The sequence below is a fragment of the Manduca sexta genome, chromosome 27, assembly GCF_014839805.1.
Source record: "Manduca sexta isolate Smith_Timp_Sample1 chromosome 27, JHU_Msex_v1.0, whole genome shotgun sequence".
Lineage (NCBI taxonomy): Eukaryota > Metazoa > Arthropoda > Insecta > Lepidoptera > Sphingidae > Manduca > Manduca sexta.
Window position 1 is genome coordinate 15531705 of NC_051141.1, and position 26605 is coordinate 15558309.

The 26605-nt window shown below is 34.6% G+C and overlaps 2 protein-coding genes and 1 non-coding gene across 7 annotated transcripts in view; 1 reads left to right on the forward strand and 2 right to left on the reverse strand.

The window, feature by feature from the left end:
• LOC115445604 (dynein heavy chain 5, axonemal) overlaps positions 1-26605 on the reverse strand; it is a 148480-nt gene that overhangs the window by 73513 nt on the left and 48362 nt on the right. For all 5 annotated transcript variants that reach the window (XM_037444012.1, XM_037444016.1, XM_037444014.1 and 2 more), the window contains one exon: positions 25952-26171. In XM_037444012.1, the coding sequence (XP_037299909.1) occupies positions 25952-26171 (220 nt within the window). The remainder of the gene's footprint in view (positions 1-25951; positions 26172-26605) is intronic.
• Positions 5479-5551, forward strand: Trnat-ugu. Its single transcript has one exon. It is a non-coding gene; the product is annotated as a tRNA-Thr (tRNA).
• On the reverse strand, positions 12633-19275 carry LOC115454183. Its single transcript, XM_030182922.2, has 2 exons — positions 16602-19275; positions 12633-15668 (listed from the first exon to the last, which is right to left on the reverse strand). Exons 1-2 carry the CDS (start codon positions 16762-16764, stop codon positions 14422-14424), a joined length of 1410 nt encoding a protein of 469 aa, XP_030038782.1. The 5' UTR covers positions 16765-19275; the 3' UTR covers positions 12633-14421.

Below are 26605 nucleotides of genomic sequence, written 5' to 3' on the forward strand. Positions count from 1 at the left end.
AAAGAGCTTTTCACATTCAGAAGTGGTATGCAAATGCGTTATATGAACTTGTACTGAATTGGAATAATATGTAGAGAATTATCGGAATATGAGTATGATTCATTAAAAGCCAAATTTGAAGTTACCAGCTCCTCAGATCTTGGTTACCGTGGCAAACATCTGCGTTTGTTGAAGTAAATATCGTGCTGATGCGTCTGGAATTTATGTCTGTACATTGTACAATACTACGATTCTACGACATTCATAACAAAAACATTGCCTATGCTTGCTGCTTCGCTTACTGGGTAGAAGGGTTACATCTGTATAAATACAACATAGTTCAAGAAAAATTGTCCTCGAAGCAAGGTGATCTAATTAGCTGCGATGTACCAGTTCCATCTGATCTGTCTGTGGCAATAAGCCTTCTGATCATTTTATGTTTTTCTGTGTCGATATTTAATTATAATCTATATGTGTATGTGTTTATTTATTTTACCTTGAAAACTTACATACATACATACATATCACCCCTGTATCCCATAGTGGTACATTGCACGATTTTGGCATCCTTCTCTCGCTTCCTCCACCTCCATCAATATTTTATGCATCCCCGGCGGTTTAGGGTGCTTTTGACCTGGCCTTTTATAAGAATGTCAGATATCCGACATTCGAAGGTTCGGTGTGGTCGACACCTACCGGCTCTTTCATCCACATTCGCCCTTTGACAGTCAAACCCTCTTTGACAGTCTCCTATCATCGATCCTCTCCAAATGCACAAACTACTTTAGCATACCCTTCTTAATTTTGGTAACTACATTCTCTGTCACTCCATACATAGAGTTCGGTTCATAATCACCCCACACATGCTTTTTAATGCTCTCATTTTCACTGCTTTAATTTTACTTTCATGCTTTTTTTGCTATACCCAACTTTCACTACCATACAGCACAGTGGGCAACAATAACCCTCTATGGATAGCCAGTCGTGCCTTTCTGATAGAAGACACTTTGCGGCTACCCACAAAAGTATGCAACGCCCCATTCACACGATTCCCGGCACTCACGCGTCTATTGATATCACTATCATATCACCATCACTTGTGAAAACGCAACCCACATATACAAACTCACTTACTTGCTGTAGCCTGTCATTACGGATTATAATATTGCATTTTGTCATGCTATCGTCCCTTTCAAATACCATAACTTTATTTTTGCTCACATTTACCTACTTTCATACCGTTTCTTCCAAAAGCTCCATCCATAATTGTCACTAAATTTTGTAATTCCTCCGTTGATGACGTAAGAATTACTTGATCATCAGCGTAGAGTAAACAAATGAGTGACAACTCATTCGTCCTCAGCCCGTACTCACTCTTTCATATCCGTTAGACGTCTTCTTTTTGATCGTATTCTTCATTACTGAAAGTCGTGTCCGTCTTGGAATCTCTTGACGGTGTCGATGACAAGCTGTTCCTCTTGTCTTCGACTTTCTTCAGGGCAGTGGTAATAGGAAGTCCTGTTATACTTTTTACTTGATCAGACCAACGTGTAGCTGCTCGCCCACGTGTTCTTCTACCGTCTACTTTCCCTACAACCAACAGTTTGTCAATTTTTTTGGCTGTATTCAGGCAATATGGCCAAAATAACTTAGGATTATTGGTAGTATGTTGTGGAGAGCCTAGTCTTGATCTTCAATTGGACAAGGATGGACTTGCCTTTAGTGAGCCATCCATGACTAGGTTGAACAGCCATGGAGACGCTATTCATTCCTGTATCACACCTTTTTTAATGCGAAACCAGTTAGTATAGGCTCCATTTATCCTAACACAAGCACTACAGTTCTCATAGAGTGACTTCAGTGCTCGAATCAGACTCCTACTCATCCGAAACATGGACAAAGCTGACCACAGTTCATTCCTTATCGCTATCAAAGCTCTTAAAACTTACAGTTTGACATAAAGGGATTAAGTGCTACAATATGCGCCAGAGCCAGGCAGTTATTAACGATAAGCTTGTAAAATACTATGTTAATTGTGGTCTACAAGTTCCCAAAATCCAGTCAACGGTGTATAATTGCCATTTTGAAAAGCAAAGACAATAACACTGAGAGCAATCGTTGTTTCATACCTGCATAGCTATTGTAGAAAACCAAAAATAATTATATAACATACACTTCTGGCAGATACGCTCATCGACATGGTTGGGAACATGATAAAAAAAAATCTCTCTACTTAGTCCTCACTATGGATACATTGAAAAATGCTGGCATACTTACTCAGATGTTTAGTTCTCTTATATATAGCATTTACGCAATAGTTTTGGACAATTGATGCTATCTAAGTATACTAATAAAATAAAAGTCTATAACTACTAAGTGTGTGGATAGAAAGGAAGCAAGGAAAAAGGGGTTTTGGTACTATGGAAAAATACATATTTATACACATACTGATATATAACTTAATTGCAAAATAGATAAGTTGTTAGATATTACGGTAAAGACAATGTGAATACGCAAGACTTTATTGATATATTAAAAAGCTAATCGATCAGAAATAGCAAGTGATTTACTGTTAAAATTATTTGCAATGTAGGTCCAGATTCAGTCCTACGTCCTCTAATTTATTTTTGTGAATATCTCATAGTATTCCCTTTGCAGGATAGCTGAAGCTACGCGCCGCTGCTCTAGCCGATGATATCGACCGTTTCCGAAATTGTTCAGCTGCGCAGGCAGATTGGCAGAAGAGACGTCATGTCACGCGGGGACTATTCTATTTTTCTCTCTGATAGCACGTAGTCAAAAATGGTCTAAAATTGTATTCTGTAATTATTTCGAATATAATGTTTAATACTATAATAAGAGCGTTTGGCAATATATTAATCACATCCTCAGACGGATAGGGCAATCCTCTTGTATCTTTAATGGAAATAAGGCCTCGGTATTTATTTATTAATATTACAGATTCGAGGAGTACCCCACATTTGATTATTTTACTTACTTTGGTTACAATATATGGCCGGGGCAATATAATAATAAATAATCGTACACAATTCCTGGTAGTTATGTTTTAATTCACCGTGTTTTAATAATCTGTTACATAATTATTTAAATACAAATATATATGAATTATAATCTTTGTTAGAACTATTGTCGAATAAAAAACCGTTTTGAACGTGTCCTTTTCGGTATCATCTATCTTTTTTCATTTCCCAAAAAACAAAATACACAGACGAGACAGAAAAAGGTGTAAAAATAAAAAAAATATTTCATTAATTATTTTGAGAAATACTATTTTTTTATTAGTAATAATGAAATCAAAAATTGATTACATACATAGAGCAGATGATTTTCATCTTTAACAAAAGGATTCAGAATCGTTTGTTTCGATCAAAGACATAAATGTGAAACTGGGGAGCCATTTTCAATATAAAGAACTTGTGTGGTAGTGTCTGGCGAAAAAAGAATCGAGATTTAAATTTATGCCAAGATTTCTATATAATCCTGAAATTTAATTTATAAATCTTCTTTTTTCTGTTACGACTTTGTTTAATATTTAAAAAAATAATTTCTTAAATTTAAACAGTCGAATTATTTACACATAAGTGATGACTTAGTCTTAATTAATGCTTTAAATTAAAACTTGTGTTAGCTAACTTTTATGAGCAAACCAAATTATTACAAGAGTAAGATTTTATATTGGCCTTACAATATAGAAACAGTAACAGAGATGGCTAGTTGTAACCATATATAAGAAAAATGTATCGTCAAAAAGCAAACTCAAATCTTGAGACCAAATTTTCAGTTATGTGCTTTCTATGAATAATTAAATTGTTCAAAACAAATTACATCCAATACAACCAGTAAAACCGGGCGGGTAAATTTTCAGTTGCAACAAACAATTATTGTATGATATGGGAGTGATTTGGGCACGTAGTACATATTTTCAGAAGAGTTCTACCTACCATAAACAATATAAATCAAATCACGAAATACCCAGACTGACGCAGCCTTTCGGTGCATCCGACCAGCTCGTTTCAGTGGCCGGGCTCTCTAAAATCAATACCCAAGCTGTGCTGAGATGGAGCTATACGATTTACCTGGACGTACACACGAACAACGAACAACAGAGATCTCTACATATATTAAACTATCTAGATACAGGTACGCCATAACAAATTCTAGGAACTCAACAGCGGGGAGAATTTTCCAATACTACGTTATACATGTATACAGGGACATTTTGTCATCGCATTACTAAATGAAACCACATACTTATTTATTTGGAAATAACACTTTACATTAAGTTACTTGAGTCGTAGATGTAAAATAAAAAAAGTGGAAGTTTCGAGCAAACTAAATATTAGTAAAAAGTAATTTTAATTTTACGCGCCCTAAAGTCGCTACTACTACTCTAAGATAATTCGTTGCAGTGGCAACATCATACTTTTATTCAGAAACTAGCTGACCCGGCGAACTTCGTACCGCCTAACAGTCAATGTGTGTCGTGTTACCTTTTAGCTGAACTAATTTAGGCTTTGATGAATGTAATACAATGATACAATATAATAGAAATATAAAAGTATTTTATTATGATGAATGAAGAACGATGATGAATACATACAAAATGAGAATAAAAATTAAAAAATAATAATAATTAAGTACTTCAAACACATGTCAGAAAAAAATTATTGAAAACTATGTTGTGCAGATTGGGATACACTCCAATAATGGCAATTTCACTTTACCACTAAGGCAGCACAAACCAGGCGTTTCACCAGCAAACTTCAATGCGCCACAATGCTGGCAAACAACGTCCATTGGACCAATGCACACTAAACAATGCAAGCTGTAGTCGATGGTGCAATCATATAGAAACGCTGCTCGATTCAAATCAATACTTGAACCATTTCTTCTTGCACTTCGAAGATTATTCCTCTGTTCATCTGAACGATAAGCTCGATTTCTCGTTTCTAACCTAGCCGTTTCACGGGCTGCCTCTCTTTGCTCTTGTGTTTGAGAAGCACGAATTGAGGCCATTCTTTGCTCCATACTAACGCGGCGCTCTTCTCGTGCAATTTCTCGTTCTTCATCAGATAATTGACTCGCGATATTCCGTTGCCTAATTGCATTACGGCTCTGCTGGGAAAGATTAGATCTTCTAGGACGCGGCATTGTTATTAATAGTAATACTGAATATGCACTCGCACAAAACCACATAAAATCACCAAATATAATGACAGTGACAGACAATAGCTTATCAAGAAAAATCATAGACAACCTATAAAAAGACATTTACACTTTTGTTAACCTGTAGAATAAATCTTAGGTATTATTCCGAGCTATTTTAGATTTTTCTCGTTTTGTCTATACACTTCCATTCGAGATGGTCCCTCTCTCCTCCACCCTATTCCTTTCCCTCTCTTACCACCTACTACTACCGTATGATGGACGGTGTGGCTCAATAATAGATATAGACAAAACGAATGTGAATCTAAAGTAACTCGGATAGCTCAGAAGGAAGAGCAGTTGACTTGTAATCAAAAGGTCCCGGGTTCGAGTCCCGGTCCGAGCTATTTTGGATTTTTCTCGATTTGTCTATACACTTCTATTCGAGATGGTCCCTCTCTCCTCTCCCCTATTCCTTTCTCTCTCTTACCATTTACAGCTAATATGCGTATGGTTCTTTTTTTCTAAAAAATTGAATAAATATTAAATAATTTACACAAATTAATGTCTAAAACAAACAAATATAACGTACCTAAACTTTCGAGACATTTTACACAAAATAAATTTCTGAACGCGCACATGAATAATTGTTACAGTATTTGACAGGATTGGACAACAAATGTTTGACATGTAATAAACAAAATGAGCATTTATTGAAACGATTAAGTATTATTACACATATCGACTTTTCATTGTTTTTAAGATGTATTCTGCTATTCGGGGCGGAGACAAATCCAACGAATCAATAACCATGAAAATTGGTTCAGCAGATCTCGAGTTATAAGTGTTGTAACAAACCCGTCTTTGTTTTATATATATAGATACACCCGCGGGCACGCCATATTCGCATTAAACTACAAAATGATAAAAAAATCGGAAGACTAAAACCGGGACTTTTCGTGAAAATATTAGTTATTAATGGATGCTTTTTGGTATAATGTCAGCAAAGGTGAAGACGATCATGTGGTTTCATTTAGTTACGCCATGTCAAAATTACCCTGTACACTAGATATTTAATAAAGTTGTGTGAATAAACTACGAAATACTTTATCCGAGGACGTGTACAAATGGCGTAAATAAAATATTACGTTTATTGCTGACCTCAGATGTAAACTTTTATTCAATAACATTATGCAATGTAAACGATTTACGTTAATATACATTTTCAGCTGTCTGCCTCAAAAGGATAGCAATTTCACATAAGAGTCGTACCTATAACAAAACATTATAATATGTGTACTGGATGTCTTTGAAAAACACACTTTACTGTACAATATAATATTATCGTTTATAAAACAAGCTGAAAATCGAATAACGTTAAGTATGTTAATACTAGGCTTGTTTTTCAATAAGTTTTTATGACTTCAATAATCGTAAAAAAAGGCCATATGGTCACTTTTTAATTGAAATTTAACTGCACTGTCGCAACATATTACTGAATCCCAAAGGAAGTAATAAGATATCGAAGATTGCAATCGCGTAAAGCAGTCGTGGAATACATGGAGTTTTCATTATTTCATAAACTCCACGTATAATGAAAGTTTTACCTTTGCAATAAATATGTAACATTTATTATTTTATGCGTTGTATTTTACATAATGAAAAGCAGCAGAAAAGGTGTGTACCGCGGGGTTCGCATGCTAACACCAACCTAAATGGGCGCGCTGAGTAGGCGAGAGCGCGTTATTTGAATGACCGGCTGATCGCCACTAAGTCTTAGATAAAAAATACTAGGAATGCTACCAATCCCAACTGAACTCATCATATTAACGCGGGCGTCGAACGTCTGCTGAGGATCGTCGGCCTCCGTAGGCGCGGACCGTCGGGTGACGAGCATTGGGTAGCCCGTCGCCCGAAACACCCCAACGGCCCGTGTGTTCGGCGCGTAGTGTTCCACGCGCGCCTCGAAGAGCAGTGTCAGAGTAATTTGCGGGGCCCCTTAGGGCCGGTGCCTGCCTAGGTCTCAATGCCACCGGATCTTGGACCTAGGCACATAGGCAAAGGATGGGAACACCGTAGGTTCTTAGTCGGTAAAAGTCTGACACGCCCTCCCGCCCATCCCAAGGCGGGAGATAGTCAACTGACGATTTACCTAAAAAAAAAAAAAAAAAATAAATAAAAAAAAAAAAAAAAAAAAAAAAAAAAACTCATCATATTAAGAAAATAGATATGCAAAAAGATCATACTGTTTTTTTTATTGCTTTGAATGACGACACGAGCTTGCCGTTTGCCTAATGGTAAGCGATACGACCGCACATAAACAGCCGAAACACGATGCAGCACCTTGAATTACAAAGTATTGTTTGGTATTCCACTTGCGCTCGCCATCCTGATACATGAGATATTAAGTATTATTGTGTCCAGTAGTTACACTGGCTACAATGTCCTTCAAACCGGAACACAACAGTGACTATACACCGCTGCTTGGCGGCAGAAAAAGACTACTTTTCGATACAATTTTCAGTGCGACATATACTGTATTTCATAAAATTCATTGAATATTTTTTGGTAACCAACAAAAGTAAGTACTTTTGGTGAGATATTTCCGAGAATTTAAGTTTTTAGAATTTCTCGACTTTGATTTTACTATTTATAGGAACAATAAATAGTTACATACATAATTAAAAAATAATCTTAATCTAAATGTATATAAAAATACATGACTCATACCTTTATGCAAATATTGATATAATATAAAATTAAGAATACAAGAACTTGATTTCTTTTTTACTTTAAACATGAGCCTGATAAAATATTAATATTAATAAAATGTGCGTTGATGCTATTTAAAAGACGAGGGATAGACACTGGGACCCCTGAGTTACTCCTACATGATACAGAATGTAATTTGCCAGAAATTGCCATGATGATTCTTGACGAATAGTCCTCCTCGTGTCTGAAGACTGATGGTGGAAGGAACAGAGCATCCAGACGGCACAGAGAAAGATTCATTAAATGTTACATTGTTGGAAGGGAATCTTATGGTAGTAGGCTAAAATGTATTGGTTGTGGTTGCAAGCGCTTGCGCAACCCGCAACTTTTGATATTAGGGACAGAGAGTCGAATGGCGGAATTATAGTCGATAGGACGGTTTACACCGATGAGTCCAGCGGAAATCCGTGATTTTCCCATGTTAAAAAGGAGCTAAGATGGTTTGGGGACTCATTTTTCGGGAGCGTCAGTGGTTCACATACTGAAAAATGGGTTTATATTTAGGACGTGTCATGAAATATTAATTTCAAATCATATTGTAGTCCTTTATATCTTATATAGGATCAATCAACATTAACGGATCTCATTGCAAATTCGTATGGAGATAGTTTAAGACACTGGGAAGGACAAAGGCTACTTTCTCTCCCAGAAAAACCATTTCACGCGGGCGAAGTCGCGAGCAAAAGCTAGTACTAAAATATATACACAAGACTGATTGTGTGAATTAGGAACTTCTTGGAAAAAAATGTTTATCTATTAATTTACATATAGCAGTGGCAAATAAATCTTTACAAATTATGTATTTTTAAGTCTTCTATCCTGTAGGTTAATTAGTATACAAGCAAGAACACAGTCATCCTAATATAACATTTTCTGGTTAACAACAGAACGAGGTATGATTTTGAGCTATCTAAATTGTCTTTTTTTTTAACTCACCACCATTAAGTACTTACATGACTGATATTTCAGGGATTGCAGTTTCCTTAGACTGTTTTTTGTCTTACGTCTGTTCGTCGCCTTTTGCTTACGTGTGATCTAAGCTGTGGAGACGCGGTACCTACACTTTATTTGTCCGGTTGGCACAGACATTTATTTGGTTAACTGGTTTGGCGTAATTCTTATTTTGCTGATAGAACCAATACTGTATCGAATATAAATATTTTCCAAGTCTTCTGTAAAGTAACAGACATATAATAGTAATAAGTTAGTGTGACAAATATGGGTAGGTGATCGGAGCATATTTCGGGACACTTACATCGAAGTGATTTTCGCAGAAGAAAACCATACATTTATCCGATTTACCTGGATATTGAGTCTCGACATGGTACTGTACTTACCTGCTTCCTCCGACGTTGTAGATATTTATTAACGTCAATAAACAATATCAGGATATTTAATGGTTGTACACACATATTATATACATACATAGGCACGTGTCACGACTACGTGGTGATTTTTACAATTCTGGTGAAAAATAAAAAAATTTCCTTTCAAATGAGTCCACAAGTTTTAAAGCGTCATACATTGAAAAACTACTTTAACAGCATGAAATAGATTCCATTTTTAGCACATTTATGATAGCTAGTAAATAAAAGAATTCAGTCGAATATGACGTCACAACTCAAAATTCGTGTAACCAATCGTTTTAGTAGAACATTTCAGGGTAAGAAAGAAATAACTATAAGAGGTATAAAATGAACATTTCTAAGTTGTAATAACTTTTTAGAAAATTTAATACAAGATGCCACTTAGAATTATTACTATATACTTAGGTAATTTGAAACATTATACAAGTTGTATTTTTGAGATGGGACAGTAACCGCTACTATCTTAACCAGTGAATCTTAAAAAAACATTCTTAAGAGGCAATCCATCATTTTTGAAGAGACTAAGATCTGCATTTACAAAAAAAATATATGTAAACGTCAAGAATCTAGCGAAAACTCATTATAACGCTAATGGGTCTCTTTTGCCCGTAACAATGAAAAATATCTATGAAACCAATACAGGTTTAAGTGCTTTAAAGGCAAAGGTTTTATATGTATCAATTTAGCTGGCAGATATTGTATGTGTTATATTGATTTCCTTAACGATGAAAAATAACAACAACATAAATAACGGTATTACTGTTAATACATTTGATGTAGTATAGCCTCTGCTAATAGTAAACAAATAATTCAATGATATAACGAGCTTTCTGTGTAGTCCAGTTAATAAATACTGAAATCGTTATTTACACCGCCATTTACGTTATTTCTAGCTGGTTATAGGGCCAGCACGCTTCCATATATCCATATTCGTGAAAATGAAAGGATTTAAAAAGGACTAAACTAAGCAACAAAATGCGAAGAATCGTAAATTTATGTACAAATACTTCAAATGCCATGCATTTGAACATAAAGCATCAGAGTGCAAGATGAAGCGAAACAACAATGACGCAAGATGCGCCACGGATTTAGACAAAGAGGATAGTACTTTTGATATTCTTATTAATTGTAAAAAAAAGAAACATTTACTTTTTAAGAAGAAAAACTGGATCCTCCATAGCGGTTGTATTTCCCATTTGCGTATCGATTTAGATTAATGTACTAATCATTTTTGTATTCTACAGGATAAATTAAACCTAGCATCAAATCTGTCGACGGACATAAAGGACAAAGGTCACGTACGGGTTGTCAGCATGATCAGGCAAGAGGCTAACTTTTCAAAATACTTTGTACCAGATCTTAGGAGTAATTTTCCATCAGAAGCGAAAATTGCGTATAATGGGTATGAAATTCAATTTACTAAAAATAGGGCCTGTGTAAATGATGTAAGTTCAGGTAATAGGGTAGTTAACGACTTTTTTAAAAATAAATTTATCAAAAATATTTTTCATCCACAGAATAATAAAGAGTAATAAAGCTTTGAAATTTAGTCGAAAGGGAAGCTCTTAAATTGTAGTAATATTGAAATGTGACGTAACCCTGTGCCACTGTCCATAACGCAGCGTGAGTGAGGAAAGTACAGCGCGATATTCCCACCACGCCCCCACTTTTCCTCACAACAATATTTCAAATACGAATAATTGTTTCATTTTTCAACCAATTTTGATGCTGATTTCACAGAATAAATTTCTTTTTCATATTATATTTTCCGTTACATATAAACGCGTAGGCAATCTTTATCTTTTCAAAGGACTGGATGAGCAATTATGTTCTTATCGAGTGACTTGGAATCAGCGTATGGGTCTCTTAAATGGTAGAGATCTCTTAAAACTATTACACCATTGCGGATATAATAGGAAAAATGCGGATTTGAGAAAATTATTCAACATACATTATTATTCATTAGTATTAACATTCATTGGTATGGACGCTTCACCACTGCAGTTCTCGATGGTGTGGAGTATATTTACTGGGACGGAAAAATTAAATTATCAACGCTTTCAAGCTCTTCAAAAATTATGTGAAGATTGACAGGTAAGAAAATAAAATTCCTTCAATCTGATAATGGTGGTGAATTTTGTAATCATGAATTTTTAAAGAACAAAGGTATATCCAAGGAAGTTTGTCGATTCCACCGACTTCCAAAATGAATGGAGCCAGTAAACGCAAAAACAGGACTGATGGCTACGTGCACAATATTGTCCCCTGGTTTACTTGGAGGTTTTTGGGCGGCCGCTGTTTTAATTACATTCTATGCACGTAACATTTGTCCAACCAGCAGCCTAGGTGGAAACCAACTTGGGACGAAACCTTATGTTTTAGATAAGACATCAGGAAAGGACAAATTTGAAACACGTGCCAGGGAGAGAGTATTGGTAGGTTACTCTTGATCAACTAAAGGATATTGAATTTGAATACTATCTGAACATAAATTTATTGAAGTCATATTTCAAATATGAAATCTCTTCAGGTGCTGGAGACCAAATGAATGAGAACGATCAGATAGTCGTCAAACCACTTACAGCAAAAACCGACTGCAATGGCAGTGGATATGTTCGTGGTCGAAATATATATTTGGAAGAGGTCGAGCAAGTAGATGATAGATAATAGAAGACTAGTTATCTTCAAAAGAGGTTCAGGCAGGGCATAGTTAGTAAAAGAACTAACGTCCTAAGAAGGAATGGCGAGAAGCAATTCTATCGGATATCAAAAGCTTAGTAAAGACCGAGACGTGGGACATTGTTAAGAAGCCAAGGGACCGGAAAGTTGAAGGCTCTCATAAGTCGATATGACGATAAAGAAAGAAAATTTTCATGCAGAAGTATGTTACAAGTTGTAACAATTTTGTTACCTTTATAAAAGTAAGCATCCAAAAAACTCTCTAGAGACAAATAAAACGTCGCTATTATGCAATTAAAAAAGCAAGAAAAATATTGACGAAGAACATTTTTGTAGCTTCTCCAGTCAGTATTTGCAGCCAAGACTAAAATATCACCATATACATTAAATGCAAAAGTAAAATTTTGGTGAACCTTAAGGAGTAAATGGATAATATTGAAAAAATCCACGACTCTATTAAATGCAAGGCCAAAATACATCATCACATAGAAGAGTGTTTTATCTCAACGCAGTTCGTCCCAGGCGCAGTCATGCAGTGAACTTTATCTTGAATATATAATACTCGTCATTCGCGTTGAGAGTTATCGCTAATTGGCGTTAAAATCAAAACAAATAAAATCAAGCTATTATTACTTATAATGATTATAATTACCAAATAAAACGCGAATATTGAATTTTATTTTATTGATTGAAACAACACCAAGAATACAATCATTTTAAAAACGCGACATGGTCACGTGAATTACTATTACATTGAGGATGGTAAATGACTAAACACACATACATAAATAATGTTTACGGACTTACATGTTAAAATGTGGGATCTATCTGGGTTGGTATTTTACATTTAGAGATAAATCCTATTGGAAATATATTCGAAAAATTTAAGTGTTCTAAAGACGCCGCATTCGCCGAGCACAATAATTTTTTAGATGACTGAATTGTTTCCAATAACAATTTTATATATACGCACCCGTCGCATCATACCCATACCATAATACTGGCCAATAATTATAATGAATAAATTGAATTTGTTTGTACCTAAGGTACTTACGTTCAACCCTTACTACTACCGACTAAATACCTACCATTAATAATATTACGCCAAGATTTATCGTACTCGTACAATAATAGACACAGATAATTGGGAGACGAAACTTTTGTTACACTATTGTTAATTATTGATATCAACATTACATAGTGACAGTACCTAATCTATTACATCAAATTTATTAGTCATATATTATGTTTAATTACCATGCAAAGAATAAATATGTTAGCGATACATATTTTTTTAAATAGTAGATATATTATTACCCAATACAATTGGGGGAACAAAACTTTAATGTGGAATGAAACGTTTTGTACTTGCCCACTGCTGAGCACGGGCCTCCTCTACTAATAAAGTGTATTTTAAATCTAAATGTAGTTTAAACAACAGAATGGACCGGGCATATTGTTCTCCTAATTGTTATGAGCAGTATATGTAATACGCATCTTACGCTCTACGTGTATTAGACAAGTTGATTAATAAAATACTTGTTTCTTAATATTATAACAGCGAATATAAGTCCGTCTTCAGGGTTGTTGAGTTTTCATAATTAAACTAAGGCAATCGAGTTTAATGTTAGGTATCAAGATTTGCATAATATTCAGAAATTTACATTCATTGGGGCTTCCTTAAAAAGCAGTAATATTATAAAGGAAGTGAAAAGTGTGAGGTTGCTATAATTACATTATATTTAATGATTATTATATTATTAGAACATCTGAATGTAGTTATTATTCGAAATTTACTGTAAAACTAATAAGTAATAACATAATATGAAATAAAACTTATGAAGAATATTTAAAACACTGAATGCTTTTCCTTTGAATGTTATTATTATTATAGATACTTAGTATGATTATAATTGCATTTTATTATAAAACATAAAACAAAAGAAATAAGAAAAATAATACTGACAACAAGCCCGTTAGGGTTGATGTTTTAAGTTGTCATGTTCTACAATAACAAATAATGTATTACTTTACTACTTGTGTAATAATAAACAATTTACATAATTATTCGCATTTGCGGTACATAGCTTCAAGAGAATAAAATGCTCTGCCCGTAATGTAATAACATTAAGAGTTTATTTTATTTAAGTATTATAGTATAAATGATTACGATTCAATTCATTTTAGTATTGAAGACAATTACAATGAAAGATATTTCGCATAGCAGTTAATTATACGGAGTAGGGGTTGAAAGGGCGCGTCGACAAAGTTTGTAGATATAAAAAAAACGGTGCTATTGTTTTACAAGGAATTGAGTTATTCTCCACTGTTAATTCTTGTTGTGTGATGTGAAAAAATGTGCAGAAATTTCTTATATACGGAAATAGAAGTCTGTTGCAACAGTAACATGCCTGGGACTTTCGATTAGGCGATTGGCATCAGGAGCTCCGTAGAGACTTTAATCCAGTATGTTGAAACTTTTATTACACGGGAGACCGAACGCTGATGCTCCACTAAAATTTGGATCAATGTCTTGTACTCGCGTCGGCGATGCATTCGTCCTTACACGATAAAGAATGTCATTGGCATATGTCAATACAAGGTCATCACACATATGAACAACAGTGCCAAATGCGTTGCGACGCAGGTAAGGGTTGTTAAATTGGTTTCCAGTGTTGCGTCTTGGTCTACCAAAGTACCTTCGTAGTACCGCGATAACAGCGCGACGACGTTCCATAGGAGAAACTTCCTCAATGAAGTTTTGAACCGCTTCAGGAAATTCCGGGGTCTCAGTATCCCGATCATCATCTCCAGTACCCATTTCATAATCTTCGTCCTCCTCCTCAGACTCGCGAGATCCCCCGGCATTCGGCTGCTCATTATTTAATTGATTCACATTATTCTGGGGGTTAAATTGATTTGGCATATTAACATTGGGAGCCATCATAGGTGGACCGTGTTGTTGCTGGCAGTTATGAGGCTGGAACATCTGAGGCTGCATATCCATATAACCGCCATAGCAACCCATACATGGTCTCATTGCAGGTTGGGCCATTTGAACGGGCTGAACAAAAATCATACCCGGACGCGGTTGCTGCGGTGGCATACAGGTGCACGGAGGTGGTTGTGGAGCTCCCTGTTCTATATGTTGTTTAATTTGTGAAAGAAAATCAATTTGTGTATTTAAGAGATTGTATTGATAAGAAATATTACTATTCAGTTGGTTTATGAGATTGATTGTTGATTGACGTTCTGCTTCATTGTTGGGATTCGGACGAAATAGTTTCATAATTTCATTTTGCATTTGCAATCTGGCCGGTTCCGGTAACTTCATCAACTCCGTAGTTAGTTGGTCGAAAAAGCCTTCGAAGCGCATTCTTTCTGATGATACCTCTGTCTGCGTCCCAATTGAACCTCTGGTTAAAATTTCATGTAGACCATCATCTCTGTAAAGGTTCTGAGGATTTTTGGGATCTTTGGCATGCACCTCAAAAGACTTTTTAAACTGATCAAATTCACTCTCATTCAGTAAGAAGAATTTTATAAGGTTCGAAACTCTTATACAAAGGTAACGAAAAATTACGGATTTATCCGCAAAATTAGATGTGTACCTACCAACCACTTCATCCACTAATGTATACAATTTTGTAAAATAGGTCTTGAGAAATTCATCTAATACTGACCACTTGCGGCGGAGATCAATTTCTGAAACAAATATTAAAATAAATGATATAGTTTACCTATGAAATATTGCTATTAAAGACTAATGAAAAAGAGGAAAAAAAAAATTTTTTTTCTCAATTTAAATACAAACTATTTTAACAATTTCTAGCGGAGTAGTAAGATACACATATAAAGCTGAACAGTTTGTACAAAAATCAAAGTAAGTCCCCAACAAATATCTAAAATATCGAATAAGGATCTGTATGATATTTGTAAAGTCTTGCAAGTTACTTGAACAATATGATCTTGGCATAGGAGACATGTTTAATTATATATATTTTCTTCTTATTCGCGAACTAAGAATAATTATAATCGAAACATATTATAAATATTTTTTTTTTCTAAATACTTGCCAAACTGGAACATACAATGCTTTGCCAAATTTCAAACATAATAATTAATGTTAAATCACTAAATAATTAACTCGAAAAATACAGTCCATTAATTCTATTCCATTCATTCAGTCCATATTCCTAACTCTTTAGAACTATTTAAACTATGATCTCCAAATTTTAGTTTTTTTTAAATATGTACTTAGTGTATTTTAATTTAATGTGTCAAGAGCAATTGGTTAAAGGTAGCAGGCGTCCACGTTTTTGATGGGGCTGTGCATTAGTTTCTCGATAGATAATAATAACTATTTTTATCTTTACATGACACTAAAATACTTGAAGTTTAAATGGTCCCGCGTAAATATCTCTGACGTTTTCTGTACATACTTGAGAAGTTCTAAATAGTTTTTTTATTCATAATTTTTTAGGCAAACGAAGTTGCACGTGTGTTAATTCAAATAAAACCGACTTCAAAAACCACAAACAAAAATTAATTTAAGTTCATACAGGCACTTCATCATTACGTTAATAAATGAAACTAAGCACTCGTAATACATAGATTTAACTATAAAATTTCACTTACCCATTTGCTTTTTTTGTTCTTCGGTATAATCTTTAGGAGCAAGCACCGACGTTATTTCTATCCAGCATTGTCGCCTCAATCGTATATCCATTTGAGTGTTATAAATCGGTTTTCTTTTTATTACTTCTTTGAGTAACTGTGGCTCTGTTATGTGATCACCCATTATTGAAACACAACACGACTTTTCACTTTAACTAACAAGCAGCGACTGACGTTAAGGGGACCTGAAAAGTTCTAATGCAATGCGCGCGTTGGTCGCCTTACCAAATCATATGAAAACAGTAGCAACAAAGATATATCATTTCGTCTCTGTCAAGCCAGTGCGTTTCATCGTAACACACGATCCCTCAACTAACAGTAACCAAAAATAATGTGTGCACTAGGTAATTAAAGTCCAAAGTCACTAAAACATTACTTATCTTTTTGGTATAAGATCTAGTACGATTTTTATCAATATTTCAACTGGGCTACAAATTCAGATTTAAGACAAAGATAAACAGATGTATCGTATGTTCGATTTATTAATCTAGACTGAAACTGAACGATATGTTCTGAGGTTGCGGGACGAGCACAGACATTCAGAGCAGAGGATAGCAGTAATGTCCGGATGTTGCATGCGAGTGTGTGCATTCAATCGATAACACGGTGGGAGGAGCCAGGTGAACGTATGCCAGCAAGGAAAATTACCAGTTCCTCAGTTTACCTTATTATAAAATTTATATTACGAGCCCGTTCTAACCCTTACACCCAATCGACTTTCTTGAGTATTTTAAAATTGAGATTAGCTTAATTGAGATTTGATTATTTTTTTTATCAAGCATTGGAAATCTCCTAACAACTTTCACCCTTTCTCGACTTTACCCTATTCCGATTTCGTCATGTATTGCATATTCCTTACTTTTTCTTTCTTTATATCTCCGATTCTAATTGCGCAGCATTATTCGATTTTGGTCATTCGAACCTTTGGCTATTAAAAAAGTTGGTAGTTGGAGGAAAGGTAAAAAAAGCTAAAGTCGGGCGAGCCGATTACCACATTTGACACAAATTCTTGACTCCAGAAGACTCATACTTAACAGAAGAATGCAATATCAAATTGCCCGACCCGGGATTGGAACCCAGGATCCCAGAGCCATGTTGTGCTGCGCACGCAATACGACTACGCCACCGGCAGCAGTCAACATCTAATTTGACTTTTGAATTGCATTATTATCGATACAATAATGCTGTGCAGCGTGGTTCCTTACCTTTAGCTAAAGTAATTTTTTTTTAATGCAAATACTTTTTCTTCGTTGGGTTGGTAATTTTAAAAAATTGTAGGTAGTTTTAAAAATCCAAGATTAATAAGTTTCTAAGAAATAAGAACCGCTTTAAATCAATGCCATATTCGCTAGCTATTAAGATTTATTTATTTATTTCAATTAGTACGAATAAACCAATTACACCAATAAAATTTATAATAACAACATTTTAAACAGATCAATATTGTCCTTAATAAGTGCATGAAATATACGGTATCATGAGTTAATTTCACTATAGTGCAAAAATTCATACTGAATCACGTTCCAATCAGCCGAAAACACCTCAAAATGTGGTGAACTGTTAAAAAGGGCATTAAGGACGTTGGAAGTTCGCGTAATCGGTCATCTTGAACGAAGATGGGACCCTCTTTTCAAAGGAGAATCTTATTCATACTATACCGATTTTTTTAAAGATTTTTAATCATTAGTAGTTAACACATGAAGACTCACGGCTGAATTTTGATCGACTAGTTGCCGAATACAATAAAAATTCCCAATCATCTATTTTCGATCTATCGTGAAAATTGATCAATCAAAACAAAGCTTTTGTTGACATGCATACAAATGACTTTATTTTATTTGATTACTTTCAGAATCAGGTTGAAGATTAAAATTGGGATCGTTTGTTAAAGTCAGCCATAACTCCTGAATAAACATAATATACGACATTTTTGCTATACCTGTGTGATCTTTCTATGAAAATAGATAAACGTATAAGCGGAGTCGCTAGCAGATATTAGTTGTATTATATTATATCAGCCTATAACGTCCCAATGTTGGGCAAAGGCCTCCAAGATCCTTTTATGAATCACTATTCTGCGCTATGATGAGCCAGTTAAAATCCGGCAGTATTCACCGTAAACCAAACTTTCCACTGCAATAGTTCAAGTTCTCGGGCTACGATATTGGTTAACGTTAAACAGAGGTGAACATGTGGAATATGACCTGTAGAAAGTAAACATGTTAAAAATCAATGTAAAATAAAGTAATACATAATTTGTTAACCATTTCATTGTTTTATTGTATTTTCTGATCCACGTAATAAGTTTGTCTTCATTCCTTAGTTCTAATTGGAAGCCTTTCATCAATGTTTTTATTCCAAAAGTATGGATAAAACCCAAGCTTGTTATACCTTGTTAGATAGCTATTAAAACGTAGATATTTTTAAGCACATCTGCCGAGTATAAATTACATACAATTATTTTTCAATATTTCAAAAAGATAAACTAATAAAAATAAAGTCGTAACGGATTTTTTTTATATATATAATCAATAGTCTGTCATAACACAGTCGGTTAATGAATCTGAAATTTTAGCGTTGATATTAATAAAACAACTTGTCTCCGACCCAAAAATAGCAAATACACTTCTCTTAAGGCGATACCTCAAGGTCCATTTTCATACATTTTGTTTCGGCTTTAATCTGGGTAACTAAACAAGTATTGGCAAGTAAAGAATTTAAATTCACGTCTAGTTAGTGATTAGTTCTCGCAGTTGAAAGAAAAACGTAAAAATAATAAGATTAAAGCCGAAACAAAATGTATGAAAATGGACCTTGAGGTATCGCCTTAAGTCCAAAAACCTTCAAAGTTCGAAGACGGTTAGTTTTGGGATATGGTGTTTCATAGTAAAAGTAGTCACAAATGATGGAAACTATAACTTCTTAAAGGATCTAGGTCGACTTAACCTGTAATCCTGTATAAGTGACTTAAAGGGGAGATAAAAATATTAAACAAAAGAATTAATAATCCTCGACACAAAGAAGACTAAAAGGTTAAAAATTAATTATCATGGTATGTCCTTATGGTATATTATAAGAACGTAGTAATATTTTAAACAAAAAGTCGCCGCGTCACGCTAATGTAGTATTTCCTACATTACATACATTTTAATCACTCCCGAAAATATCCTGACCTCCGTAAACTTGCAGTCGAAGTTGTTGGCAGTCAAGAAGCCAATCAAATATGAAATACAAAAAGTGGATGTTAATGTAATCCAAGCTTCAAAAGTAGGTATGTCTACGCGAACGTATTTCGTAAGGCCATTTAAATTAACAGACTTAACTACACATTTATCTTCAAAATCTTTTCAGTTACCGTGCATTCTACCAGCTGAAAACATGGCTGCGTCACAGAACACAAAAACAACATGCAGATCAATGAGTGAATATCAGTACAGTCAGCAGAGAATTCTGGGAAGCAGTGCCACACCCGGATCCTCGTCTGATAAAACGCCTTCTATCTTTGGACAGGGCATCCCTACGCATAGTAGCAGGTACCATTACTGGGCATTGCCCATTAAACAAACAATTATCTGCATTGAAGTATATTATATAGATACGAACGTCCATATAAACTATTTGTTCAAAATCTGAACTAAAATGGCAACCAAAACATCACTGTTATAATCTATTTATTCACTTGAACAACAAATAAGTTTACTTTTTTGATTAATATTTTTAATTCATATCCAAGTATGCAGTTAGACTAGCGTTTTCATGTTATGAGCGCCACTCCGTACACAGTCACAAGCATCAATATTGACACCATACTAAAATCAGTTTGAATGGATAACAAGTTCAATTCTGTTGAACACAGTGAATGTTCGGAACGCCAAATCTAGTACGTAGTACATATCTATTATATATCGATGATTATATGATTTAGGTATAACCGACAGCCCTCTATCTAGGGGATGACTGTTGGCCGCCGAAAAAGCTTCCTAGAATGTGAATATTTTAACTGCGTAACGGAAAGAAATCCTCGATTCGCTAGGGCCACTCCGAGAAGACTGTGGAGAAACCAGAAAGATCCAGGGCTTCTGGTCCGAGTTAGGCTAGTTTGTTTTGTAGCTGGCATGCACGTCACGCACAATGGCCTGACTATTTTACAGACTAAGTGCGGGAACAGAAGCCCACAACAAATACCAATACCGTGCATCGTGTGACAATGCGTTTTATCTCCCACCGTTCAATATACTTTGAAAATAAAACTTTGTAACGAGAATGTCATAAAAGAAAATAAATTAATCTTAGTAGGTGATACTATTAAATTAGTAATTAAGCTCGGATAAATGGACACAGAATAAGAGACTGAACCAAATATACACTTTTATATAAAGTGAAAAACATAAATAAATATTAAAGAAAGTATGGCCACAAGTACCTATGGTCACATATCCTGAAACGATATTTGGGATTATTTATTCAATTGTGCTTGATGAAAATAAAGTGGAAAACAAAGTGCAGTGCCATGAGTCACATTTTTGTCTGACGACTAATTACCATTTTAATTTAATTATGACTTTAATCAAATTAACAAGCTACTGGTGTTAGGTGTTTTATATGTGAGAGTCCGTCTGGATGGGTACTACCGCAAGGTCTATTTCTGCCACCAAGCAGCATTGTGTAGTCACTGTTGTGTTCCAATTTGAAGAACATTGTAGTCAGTGTAACTACTGGACATAAAAAACTTAAAATCTCATGTCTCAGGATGGCGAGCGCAGTGGAATACCAAACAATAGTTTATAGTTCAAGGCGATGGATGTATTTCTACTGTTTATAGGCAGGCGTATCGTTTACCGTCAAGCGAACGACAAGCTCGTTGTCAAGGCAATAAAAATGAAACTGTTCTCTATTTTCAAAAGGTAAAATACCTTTCTAGACACAAAGCAGTGTAGATAGATATTATGATAACTTAGGCATTTCGTTAATTTCCCATAAAAAAAAGATTTTAACTTGATTCTTAAAAGGTGGTTCTTGTAAATTATGAACTCGAAAGAATTGCATTGAGAATTAACCCAGTGATTCGCAAAAAAATGCTAATAAAGCGGCTACATTCCTCAAGACTAAGACTTTATTGCGTATCTACTATAATGTATTCTATGACCTATATCTAAAACCTATGGTTACAAATAAACCTTAAACAGAAATTCAGAAATGCGCGCAATGCAACCTATCGATCTGGTTTTCAACGGGGGGATTTGAAAACATACATACATCCAATACTCAGTATAAATCTTGGCGCCAAAGAGAATAAGATCGGATAGTTTCTTTATGACGGTACTTAGACGAGACGATGTTCACAGGAAACGTTACCAGGGGCGCATGTTATGTAAGAAGTTGTAGAATAATGTGGTGACCGAGTGTCTTAGCTGACGCCGTGGCCAAGATGCTTTTCTATTATAATCTTTAACGTCAACGTTATGTTTGAGAATGACATATCCTTATTATAGACTTATCGATAGCATAAAGAAATTAAGATCCCAGGTATCATTTCGCAAGTTTTAAGTTGTCTTCAGCTTCTATAAGTAAGGAGCAGACTGGTCCTTAATATTAGTTAATGGAACGCAATGAACGAGTGCGACATTTTGCAGTGAGACAAAAAAATATGATTATATTCGCTAGTATGTTTTGTTAATCAAATAAATTAATATTTGCTAATATACCTAGAATTAATATAATATTATCTGACGTTGTTATTTTAATGTAATAATTATACGTAAAATATTATCTACACATATCATAAAAAAAGACCTCATTTCTGTCTATATGTATGTATTTACATGAAATTTGGTATGGAGATAGTTTAAGACCCTAGGAAGGTTATAGACTGCTTTCTATCCCGGGAAAATATATAGCAGGACTTTTATCCCGGAAAACTCCTTTACGCGGTCAAAGCCGCGAGCTAAAGCTAGTTCTATATAAAGTTGGTGAACAAATTCTTGCAATATTGGAATCCTATCAATTTGCCAAAATAGAGTTTAAATAAAACAAGATCAAAGCCGCGAGCAAAAGCTAGTTTTATATAAAGTTGGTGAACAAATTTTTGCAATATTGGAATCCTATCAATTTACCAAAATAGAGTTTAAATAAAACAAGATCAAAGCCGCGAGCAAAAGCTAGTTTTATATAAAGTTGGTGAACAAATTCTTGCAATACCCACCAAAGTCTTTATTTTTTGTTGAGTCAAATAAAAGTATAGTCGATGGATGCTCAAAGTGTAACCAGGACCACAAACGAGTTGATTTGCAACGCCACATGTCGTTCAGTTATCAAAATTACTAGTTCGGATGCACAATGTCTGTTAGTAATGGTTGCCGAGTCATTTAATAGATGGCTCTACAATAAATGCAAAAATTATAATAAGAAAAACAAAATAATAATACTTTAAATAAGTATCAATTGGCTTAACTTATCATCAGTTCATCTCCAACTGTTTTGTTACTTAAATAATGTAATATTTCCAACTTAAATGGAGCGCCATCTAATCTTCAAACGAAACAGCTAGCGCAATCCCAAATTCAGCAAACAATCACAATGTATTGCCTTTTAAAGACAGCAGGAATAAAAAATAGTAGAGTCGACATTGTAGCATTAGGCCCGAAAAGCTCTAGGCCAAAAGAAAGAATAACGTTCTTTTAATTTTAAACAGTAGGTAAAAAGATTTTCAGTTAAACAATAAATGATCTTTAACATTATTGATCAAGCGACTTGTATAACTGTTAATTAAATCCGTAAAAAAATACGCCAAGTTCATTTACGTATATTCTAATGATACGGACATGCATATAAACCATTTGTTCGAAAACTGAACTAAAATGGCAACCAAAATGTTACTGTTATAACCTATTATTCACTTGAACAACAAATAAATTTGCTTATTTGACTAATATTTTTTATTCACATTAGGTTTACACTTAGGCTCGAGTTCTTATAATATGAGAGCTACTCCGTACATGACCACACGCTGTCAATTTTGAAATCGTACTAAATTTAGGTGTACGGATTGCAGTACATTTGAGTCGAATGAATGTACGGAACGCCATATATATTATGTAGTATATACATGTATTATATCAATGACCAAGTTGTAAATCAATGCGAACTCGACATTGAACATTTCTCTGAGGATATGCTCGTATTTTTGCCACCAGACAAACATTTAAATAAAAAGAATCCTTAGAGGTAATGGTATACAAAAATCAACGATAATCACTCCCTGAAATACTATAATGTAATGTGACAAGGATCGAGGAAATTATAAAAGTACGTTTTTCAAAAGGCACCAAATGTGCTTTGGATGTCGTATAGAAAGAAACACAGTGAATAAATTCCAATAGTTTCGCATAGTTGTTGTACTAGGATTGCAGAATATTTAGGAGGTTTTATTCTAACAGGTGTCATGCGCAAACATGTGGCGCGAAGTACGAAGCACATTTATTTACTTTCAAACTTAAATAAAAAAATTATAGTCATATATTAGAATCACTTATCGATAAATATGTAATACAGTAAAGCCGTCAATTGAAAATAGAGGCACGAATTAAATAAACCTACATAATTCCCAAAATGTTTTACAATAACAAGCCGTTTTCCAACGGTAGCTAGGTTTTAACAAACCCTGCTTACGTCATTACAACTAAAACTGTCAACTTATGTGTCCGGACGTGGCTCTGGCGACCCACAAAACCGTGTTAAATCTGGGTAGTGAATTTTAGTAGTGCGAACAGAACAAGACAGGGTTTTTTGAAGGAATAGGGATCTAAAACTAACATTACTTTCCGTTTACCGATAATGCTGAAATTTGCAAAATGATTTATCAAGCACGGATAAACGTTGATAGCTATTAAGGTTATAGCTTGAATTCAACAACTCAAAATATGAAAGGTGTATATAAAATAATAATAATGTTTTTCAATAAAAATAAACAAGAGACAGGTAAGTAAAAAATGACTATGCCCAAAATAATTCCTACGAGAAATATCATCGCAAAGTAATCAGAGTTGCAGTGCGCTTTATTCGATCTTAATGATCCGTTGAACGACGCGATAAATAGGTGTCTCGGTGTCCAATGATCGCTCGGATGATGCTATAATCCCGAGTGGGCCATTGGGCCGTAAGACTGGTGAAACCATCATAACCGTTCCACTCATCCCCCAAGTGACGGTAGCGATAACGCGTTTATTTTCGTGAAAACATAAGGCATCACAAGGTTAATTTGCTCCTTTAACTCGAGGCTGTTATAAACCACGATAGCTGACATTGATATAAATTTACCAACAAAGAGTGGCAGGTAATAAAAAATCTTTAAAAATGTTAAGGAATGCGAAGAAATATCGGATTCAATGAGTGTCATTTATTAATTGTTTCATCAAGACGTGTGACAAATATCTTGGCAAAAGTTTTACTAGTAGGCATACGAAGTGGACACTGTATTATGGCAGGGTCTAGAGGTGGTTCGAAGCATAAAAAAATCGCTAAACGTATATTTTAAATGCAAACTGCGACCCGACATGAACATCAAACCCTAAAATACAACCTGAATGCTTATTCGTAGTTTATGCATTCCTAGTACAATTCCCGGCAAACTAGTCGATGGCTTCCAAACTAGGCGACGCGGTGGGGCGAAGGAAAGGAAGTCAGGAAAAGTAGAAAAAGATAGTAAACATTGAATCTGGGCGAGACAGCAATACATTCGAACTGAATATCAGCTTTAAAAAAATCCATTTATCACCGCAACATTTTGTAATAACCTGTGGCATTTGAAGTAAACTTTATAATAATATAATAAAAACTAAAGAATACAAATAAAACGTTTGTGAACGCTTTGTAAATATGGTTATGTTATTGTAGCACATAAAAATTATTAAAGGTACATGGAAAAAAATATATAAATCTACATTTACAAACCTTGCATCACAAGAAATGTACAATATCGCTTTTATATTTTTTATTATAGAGCACATACTAACTAATATTAAACAATAAGTTTAATTTTAGCTTCCAATCAATAATAGATTTAGACTTTGAAGGTGATCACGTATGCATAAATTCTCATTAAGCCAGAATCTCACCAGAAAATATAACATTATGTAGGTATATTAAACAAATAACATCATTACTCGATACGTCAAATATGATTATCGTATTATGTAAAAAAAAAAATCATAGTTTAATGTAAGTACTCACCCAAAATTCTTCTCTCTTTAGCACCCGCTGATCTCGTAAGCTACGAAAATGAAGGTGCAAGTTGAGTGACCCTACGCACTCACCTCGATATCCTCCTTGTTTTGCAAAAGCGGCGCTTCGAGGATGTTCTTAAGGCAGAAGTCCTCGTTGTCCAGGTCGAAATTATACTTCGTAACCTCCATGATGCGTAACCAGTGGCGAGGCTTCATGGCCTTGTTCGCCATCAACTCAAGCAACGGGCACATATCGTTGAAGTCATCGATTGTCTTCTTTAGCGCGAAGAACGCCGGCCACTCCTTCAGCCTAATTTACAAATTGATTTAAAATCATTGTAGGCGTATATTAATTTATATGTTTTTTTTCCACATCACAACCATAGTATAAGATAAGGCATAAAAGGTGAGTTGGCGTAACAAGCGTGAGATTACGAAATTACTAGCGACGAGTACAAAAACTGAACTATCGTATGTCAGTAGCGAAATCTAGAAAATCTTAAAAAAAGTATGCACTAGGTCTTCGTTCCTTTGCTCTAACTCTTCACGCTTAATCATCAAAAGTCTGCGAACTGGTGTGTTAAACTTTCAATATTGTTTACCAGTTGGACGAACTACTACACTTTGCCTTACACCTTACTATCTTAAAATAAAATACTGTCATGATTCGTTAATGATTTGTCTTTATTATGTAAATTATTTATTTCACAATGCGCCATTTAAATATTTTTCATTTTATAATGG

Excerpts from the sequence above, each read along its gene's own strand:
- LOC115454183 (XM_030182922.2), bottom strand. The coding sequence starts at position 16,764 with ATGGGTGATCACATAACAGAGCCACAGTTACTCAAAGAAGTAATAAAA. Across the intron at positions 15,669-16,601 it reads AGAACAAAAAAAGCAAATGG|AAATTGATCTCCGCCGCAAG; the intron begins GTAAGTGAAATT and ends TATTTGTTTCAG.